This window comes from Lucilia cuprina, chromosome 2 (genome assembly GCF_022045245.1).
Source record: "Lucilia cuprina isolate Lc7/37 chromosome 2, ASM2204524v1, whole genome shotgun sequence".
In the NCBI taxonomy this organism is placed as follows: Eukaryota; Metazoa; Arthropoda; class Insecta; order Diptera; family Calliphoridae; genus Lucilia; species Lucilia cuprina.
The window spans coordinates 16,041,466-16,050,745 of NC_060950.1; the positions used below are offsets into that span (position 1 = coordinate 16,041,466).

Here is a 9,280-nt window from a genome sequence, read left to right on the forward strand (position 1 = left end):
AAGATGCCAATAATCAAATTTTTCTGCAGGATTATGAAGTAAAAAAATACCATTTACATTTGAACAATAATACCAGCTACAAAACATTGTTTCAATTATTTACAAAAAGCTATTGTTTTTATTTTCTAATAATAATTGCTGCCATTAACTAGATTTTTTCATTCAGCTATTTTGCTTGCGGCCAAATACAAATACATACAGATTTAGACCACAATTATATACAATTTACACATTTACCAAATTGAAAGAAAAATATGAACGAGAGAAAAACAAAACAATTCATAAAATAAACCACAAACAATACAATTAATTAAAACCATTTATAACAGAAAATGTAATATAATAAAAACGAAATTAAATGTAACAGAAATATAAAATTAAAAATAACAAAATAATTGTTGTGATTTTTATGAATTTTAATAAAAAGAGTATTATTTTTTTCCCTTATTTTATTTGCAGTAAAAACGAGTATTAAAAACTGGATTAAAAGGGAAACATTAGAAACAGTGGTCGAGAGGCAACATTAATGGCCCTTACCAAAATTTGGTTTTTTATATTCAATTATTAAAGTTTGGTTTGATACTCTTTATAAAGAGTATAAAACTGTTAAAGATTGCACAATTATTAATGATTTATTAGTGGAAATTTTATGAAAAAATCTACAATTAGTCGTTTAAGAAATCCTAGAAATTCAGTATGAATGTGCAAACGAAACTTTTAAAAATCATGCTGCGATTATGGACACTAACATTGGCTGTCAGTCTAATAAGTCTACAATTAACAACAGCCAGCACGTTAGAAACAACAGCAACACCAGCCTCTGAATCAACAAACATAGCAACACAAACAACAAAAGTGCTAAGACTAACAACAACAGCCTCAACGATACAGTTAAGATTACATGATAGTGATAGTGATGATGATGCAAAAGATAAAACAAAAGTTCTAACAACATCAAAAGAATTGACTAGTAGAGAACAGGAATCAGCAGCATCAACTACATCTTTCACAACCATTACATCTTCAATATCCACCCTGGCCTCCTCTAATGCACCAGCCACCATTACCAATGAGGCCAAGGAAGCGTTAACAAGAAAACAAACAGCAGCAACAGCAACATTAGTTGATGATAATGAAGAACGTCAAGAGGAAAGCCAAGAATATAAAATAACAGATACTACAACATGGCAGTACAAAAACCATGATAAATTAGAAGGGGAAATAAAAGAAACTGATTTAAAACAGGTCACAGAAAGTGTTGAAGAACAAGAAGAAGAACAACAACAGCAGCAGCAACATCAACAACAAGAGCAAGAGCAGATAACAACGGAAGTTAACTGGCGAAAGGAAACGGATATGCACAAACAATCAACGGGAAATACCAGAAATGCAGAGAATGATATAAAAATTACAGCAACAATAGCAACACGAATACCAACACATACAACACATCCTACTACTGCCAGCAGCAATATTCCAACTACAAAGCCTGTTGTAACAACTACAACCACAACGTTAACAGGCATAAACAGCAATACAAAAGAAAGTGCATATACAGATGTAGCTGCCACATTCCCTTCAGAACATCAAATACCAGATCATGTTAAACAAAAGGAAATTGCAGGTGATAATATTAAGTTTACCACTTCACTACCTTTAAATGGTGAAATGGAAGCCATAACCTTGAATTTGTCACCAGACATACAAGCCATGGAAGATTTTAAACCCTTAATTAAGGATGCCAATGAAAAATTAATCAAAGAGCGCACCATATTCTCCAACAATGATGATTGGAAACAGAATCTCATGCCTAACGAGCTGGAATATGAAAGCAATAAACCGTTGATATCCAAAACCTATGAACACAATATTAACTGGAGTCCTTATCTGCATCCAGCTACTCCAGTTACTGATTTTACCGGTAAACTATTGCAAGAGCAGGATGGAGTTATAACAGAAATTGAGCAAAAATTCCGTTTAAATGAATTTGTTAATACTGAAAGCAAACCCACTAAGGATCCCTCTTCCACAACAGCAAAATCAACTGTGGATCGTACTCAAACAACCACATTTTCCAAAGATCCTCATTTGGCTTCCTCCTACTCAGTGAATCATGAAATTTTAGATATTAACAAAAATCCCTTATTGAATCGAACTCCAGTGCAGTTTATTGAAAGGCGTGTTAAGAAAAGTTTTGATTTTCCCATGCACCGTGTAGCCAGTGATGCTCTACATATGCAGCAACATTTTGACTTTGCAAATACCAAATTCAACAGCAACAATAATGAACAACAAAATGCTCTCGACACCAACAATGAAGATGGCCAGCAAAAGGAAGCTGATGCACCTCCCCGTCCTCAACCGGAGTTTTCTACAACCAAATTTTACAATAGCAAGGAATTGTACAATGAAATGTTGCAACATAAAACTAAACTACAGCAGCTATCACAAACTCCCTTGCCACAGCATACCAATCCCTATGAAAAAGATATACAAGATCTCAATAATAGAACTCCTTCTCTGGCTCTGAATAGTTTTGCGGTATTGCATTCTCCTAAAATAGCCAAACTAGAGGAAATACATGATTTGAAAGAACCGCAACAACAGAAAAGTTTGGCTATTAAAAATGTAACCGTTAAGGCCACTAAGCATAAAGAGTTAAATGTTGCAGCTACAACAGTTAATACAACCAGCACCTCTATCACTAATACTCCAGTTACCCCTACAAAACCAGCAGCTACAAAGTACGCTTCAATGGCTAGCGCTACCGAGATGCCTTTAGCTGCTTTGGTTAAAACTAAAAAATTTCAAAAAGAATTAAAACGAGCTAAGCTGTTAATCAAATCAATGATGCCTTTACAAAATGCAACAACAGAAGTCATCACAAATACAGCCAACAACAACAGCATTAATGAAGATAAATCTACCAGCACGCTTTTACCACCACAAGCACAAACTCTATTGGAAACCAAACAAACAAGTCATACACCATCTTCAATATTATCTCTACCCTATACAGCAGCTGCAACAACAACATCATCAACATCGACTACAACTAGGCCTTTGCCATCATTATCAGTCACCTCCACAAATCCGCCCAAAACATCTTTACGACCAATTGTACGTCCACGCATTTTAAGTCGTCTACAAGAGAAAATCAATTCTTTAGAATGTGAATTGCAAAATCTGCCACAAGATTCCCATTTATGGCGTGGCAACGAAACGCATGAACTGCTCCTACCCATAATGGTAAGTATCATTATTTGTGTTCTTTTTTTTTTTTTTTTGCTTTCTGCCTTGTGTATAGATTTTCCATTACAGTTTTTTCGATGCAACCACAGGGCTTTAGTAGTTATTGCTTTATTTTTCTTCTTTGTTGCATACTTAAAAGGGTTTAGCAGAATTCACGTATGAAGAATTAAACTTAAATTTACATAAAATTTTTATTTTCAACCCATATCTATTTAAATATTTGTATTCTCACTTAAGTACATTTTAACATATACATATCTGAATAGTGCATAAAATATCCAATGTTTAAAATTGAGAGCCTCTTTTATCAGTCCCAATAATGCATATATTCATAAGTGTTCGTTTCTATACGAAAAACATGGTTTCTTACAACTATATAGATAACTCTACAACTATAGATTAGACTATATAGACTAGACTATAGACTAGACTATAGACTAGACTATAGACTAGACTATAGACTAGACTATAGACTAGACTATAGACTAGACTATAGACTAGACTATAGACTAGACTATAGACTAGACTATAGACTAGACTATAGACTAGACTATAGACTAGACTATAGACTAGACTATAGACTAGACTATAGACTAGACTATAGACTAGACTATAGACTAGACTATAGACTAGACTATAGACTAGACTATAGACTAGACTATAGACTAGACTATAGACTAGACTATAGACTAGACTATAGACTAGACTATAGACTAGACTATAGACTAGACTATAGACTAGACTATAGACTAGACTATAGACTAGACTATAGACTAGACTATAGACTAGACTATAGACTAGACTAATGACTAGACTATAGACTAGACTATAGACTAGACTATAGACTAGACTATAGACTAGACTATAGACTAGTTCATTCTACAATGATTTAACGTGAGTGATAAAGATAATAATATTTCGTAGTCTGTTAATACCCTACACCTCTTTAGTGGGGAGGGTATATTTGGTTGGTGCTGATGTTTGTAACGCACAATAATATTGATCCTTTACCCACCTTAAAGTATACCTATCGGCTCAGAATCATTTTCTGAGTCGATTTAGCTATGACCATTCTTCTGTATGTCCGTTCAATCAAACTTCTGGTCGCAATTTTAAAGATAATGTTTGATTATATAATTTCTCGCCCTTCCATAACTTCTTACTTGTTTTTGTTTGTTTAATGTTTTAATTTTCCATTGTATAAAAAATTTTTATCTTTTTAATGTTTAAGTTTTATTTTCGACGACACTGCTATGAATCATTTTTTTTTTTTTAACTGATAGAAATACCCTACTCGAGTATAAATAATTCGAAGGCTGTGATGTTTGATGAGATTTTAAAATAATTTTATAATAAATCTTTCTTTCGCATTGTAAAAAATAACAATTCAATAATTAAAATTATTTGCGCAGGGCTTTTTGGTTTAATACATTATAAAATTACCAACCTATTGTAGGACTAAGTTCTGTATTATAGGAAAAAACCTAGCAGTAAGATAGGGCAGTTTCGAACTAAGTATTTACTTATAACTTGCATACAAATAGACATTCAGTAAGCTAGTTCAAAATTGCAATGAATATTTTCGCTTAAGGTTCTTTAAGTTCTTAATTGAAAACAATAGAGCGAAGACCGTCTCCGTTAGTGCCTACAAAAAAAAAAACGCTTAGATGGCTATAGACTTAGACATATATTTATACATAGTTACTGCTGGTAAATACAAAAGTGTAAATACTTATACTCCCATCAGTAATAGAGTATTATATGAACGTGAATGACCGAAAATACTTTCCTGTTTGTTTTCATTTTCAGTCCATTTCATGGCTGTGACTGCAAAAAATTCAAATGTATTTTTTTGCATCCTCTCGATTTTCTTTTAGTTATATTCACATTTTTTTGAAAAAGTTTTCCAACTATTGTTCTTTGTCTATTTTATTTTATAGCTTGCTTCAGTTAGTTCGTATTTTCATAATATAGTGTAATGATTGTTGTTGCCTATAACTAGTTGCTTAGTTGCTTTATTAAACGTGGTCAATTTACAAAATTTTCAAATACTGCTTACACTTAGGCATCAAAATTTTTTAAAAATATAAACAAGTTGAAATAGAACTTAATTAATGTACATATTTATAATAAAGTAATTTCTGGTATTTGCTATAGATATAATTTTCTCATATCTTTATAAAAATAGAAAGAAATTTTTATTTAATTATCATTAACTTAGAAACTAATAAATTATTATTATAATATGCAAATTTTCTAAGATTTTCCATTATTATCTAAACAAACACAGGTGTTTCTCCAACTACTTATATCTATAGTTTTCAACCTTTTTCTTAAAAAACTTTTCCTATCATATAAAAATATTTTACAAAATAACTATTATTATTATTATTCCCTTTTTAATACACATGTCTCATTAACCCTACAAAATATGATCCCATACAGAAACCTAACCATTTGTAAAATAGAAAACGAACAACAAATTCTACAAATTTGTTTGAAAATATATTTTCATTTGAATTTTCTTATGCACCAACAAAAAAACAGAAAATTTTCTTTTAAAAATCCCTAAGATAATAAATGAAATAATATTGTTAACATTTTATTCAATTTATCTAACGAAAGGAGAAAAAAAAAACTTGCAAAAAAAACTCATAGCAAAAATAAACTTACAATTCGATTATACAACCAAATATTTACACAATTTGTTGTTAAAGAAATGGACAGTCAGAAATTTCTGAATAAAAAACAAACAAAACATTGTAAAAAGTTTTTTGTAAATTTTCTTTGGGTTGAAACTCCAAAATAAAAGGATGAACAATCTGTAAGACACCCTAAAAAAGGTCTTTCGTAAAAAGTTTTCAAATCTTAGAGTTATAGTAAGACAAAAAAAAAACTCTACCGGTTAACATATCCTTCCTTTACACTTTACACACAAACACACACACATGTAAATGTTTTCTGTTAGTTAAATAATAATAACAATAATGATAATAAAAAAAAATAACAACATTATTATAGTTATACATATCATTATTGTTTCTTGTAAGAAAAAGAAATTTAAATTTCTTATTTTAATAGAAAATAAACTGACCGGAAATTTCTTTAGTTTTTATATGTTATTTTGTTTCTCACTTCCTTTTCTTATCTCCTGTGTCTTCGGAATTATTGCAACTACAGGCAAAATAATAATAAGAGTTTGTGGTAGAGTGACCCAAAAATTAACAAACTTTTTTTAAAACTGTAAAAAAAAATTGACAGAATATCAAGCAATATTTCTATAGAAATTTTAAATAAAAACAATAATCTATGCAAACTTTTGTTATTTTTCTTTAAAAATTGTCACAGAAATACTAATATGCAAAATTTTTCCAAAAACTGATTAAAATGATGCTCAGAAACTGAACAAATATTTGAAAAAACTTCCAATAAAAGCTTCAACTTTACAAAGGTTGCTCACATATTGAAAAACTTTTTAACAACAACAAATGCTCAGAAACTAAACAACTTTTACTATGAAAAGCTATTAATAGTCTGGAAAATATAGTTTATTTGTTATTGCTATCATAAGCTATTCATTTTAAGTTTTATCAAGTTCTACTACGTAAAAATTGCTCATACTCTGCACAACATGTTCAATAAAAAATCGCCTACAATCTGTTAAAATTCTTAAAAATTTTCCCAGAATCTCAAGGATATTTTCTAAGAAAAGTTACTTAGAGACTGTAAAACTCTTTTACATAGTAGTGATCAGAGGTTGTAGAACTTTTTCTTATGAGTTGCTCAGAGTCTGCACAACTTTTGCTTTGAGTTGCTAAGAGTCCGCACAACTATTTCTATGAGTTGCTTAGACTCTGCACAATATTTCTATTAAACTTTTTTATGAGTTGCTCAGAGTGTGCACAATTTTTTCTATTAAATGATGATCATAGTTTGTACAATTTTTTTATGAGTTGCTCAGAATCGGCACAACTTATTACATAGAAAGTTGATCAGATTTTGAAGAATATTTTATATTGAAAAAAAACTTTTTCTATGATTATTTGCTTAGATTTTGATAAAAATTTCTTAGAATCGGAACAAAATGGCCTAGAAAATTTGTTCAGTATCTGAAGAACATTTTCTACAAAAAGTAGTTTCTGAAGAACATTTTATATAGAAAGTTGTTTAGGTTCTATAAACTTTTCCAGGACAAATGTCTGAATGTCTAAAATTTTTTTTGATATCTTCTTTAAAAGATATTGAGGGTCTGAACATTATTTTCTATTAAAAGATGCTGAAAGTCTGAACAACATTTTCCAAAAAAAAGTTCTTTCTGTGATAATTTCTTCAGAGTCTAGACAACTTTTCCTATGAGAATTTTCTCAGATTCCAAAAAAATTGTTTCTGTGAACATTTACTCAGATATGAAAGAATGTTTTTATGGAAAACTTCTCAGAATCTGAACACAATACCTCAGACTATGAACAACTTTTCCTATAGAGAAATTGGTCAGAGACACTTTTCTTATAAAAATTCTAATCAGAGTCTAAATACCTTCTTCTATGAAAAATTGCTGAGAGTTTGAACAATTTTTTCAATGAAAATATATTCAAAGTATAAATAGATTTTTCTATAAAAAGTTACTTAGAGTTTAAACTAGTTTTTCTACAAAAAGTTGCTAAAAGTCTAAACAACTTTTTTATGAAAATTTGCTCAAAGTCTAAACAACATTTTCTATAAAAAATTTAAAACAAAATTTTACAGAGGAGGATTCTAAGGAATTCCGTTTATAAAAATTTTCTAAAAAGTTTTTCTATTAAATATTGCTCAGGAACTGTAAATTTTGTTGCACTTCCCAGAAATTAATTCTCTTTCAATTTACGAGAAAATTATGCTGGCTTTTTTACAACATTTTCTGAGATCTATTCCTATATTATATTTATTCTAAATTTATTTATTTATTTATTTATTCTAAAACATATTAAATTAAATTTATTATCTTCACTTTCCATTCTCCTAAATTCGCTTTCCTTTTTTTTCATAAGTTAAATAAAATAATAAAAAATATAAAATTGAACTTTCTTGTTGCAAGTATTATTTATTTAAAAATATCTTGCAACACTTTGCTATTTTTAGTGTCTACAGGAGGAGTATTTTACTGGATTTTTACACTTGCATAAACAATACTAGTGTTTGTTAGAGAAAACAAAACAACAATAACAGGAAATGTTTTAGCATGTTATCATCAGTATCCGTTTCCGTTTAGCCAAGGGTAGTTTTACAAAACAACACTCTCTTAGTCTTAATACACACATACATATCTGTATATACAAATGTAGTTAAGGAAGTGTTCGAGTGTTTAGAACAACATTTTTTTTGTATATTTCTTGTTTTTCTTTAATACTTTGTACATTTTAACTTTAAATTTATTTTCTTGTTTGTTACATTTTGTTAAGTTCAGCACACATCCTTTTTCTTATACTTTGTATTTAATTATATATGTATGTATGTGTTTACCTATTCAAGATGGTGTCTAACACAATTATAACTGAAAAGGACTAAAAACTGTAAAAGAGTTAAGACTAAACTTTATTAGTGTATGTTGTCCATTATTTTAATTCTACAAATTTAATAAAGTTTGTAAAATTTAATAAAATCCTTAAATTATTAAATATTTTATGCCATAGATAACTAGTTATTTCTAATTTTTATCTATATAAATATATTTAATAGTGATTTAATATTTATTAAAAACATGCTTAAATGCATTTTTTCAAATTCCATTGAAAATCAATTATTGTCAAATTTAAGTTTTTTTTTTACACTTCACTTGATTGCTAAATGGCTTTCATAAATATAGTTGAAACTGAAAAACATTTTGAAATTGCGAAAAAATTTTATTTTAATTGCATAAAGTAGAAAATTTATTTAAAATTTGATATGAAAAGTGAATAATATAGACCAAGTACCAATTAAGGAAAATTAATTTTTGAATTTAAATTATTTTATCAGCAGCATTTTTCATGGATATTTTTAAGTTTAATTA

General features: G+C 29.0%; 1 protein-coding gene across 1 annotated transcript in view; it reads left to right on the plus strand.

The window, feature by feature from the left end:
* The first annotated feature begins 456 nt into the window (after positions 1-456).
* LOC124419339 (ataxin-2 homolog) overlaps positions 457-9,280 on the plus strand; it is an 11,149-nt gene continuing 2,325 nt past the window's right edge. The window contains exon 1 of the mRNA XM_046948272.1: positions 457-3,249. Coding sequence (XP_046804228.1) covers positions 697-3,249 — 2,553 coding nt within the window. The 5' untranslated portion in view covers positions 457-696. The remainder of the gene's footprint in view (positions 3,250-9,280) is intronic.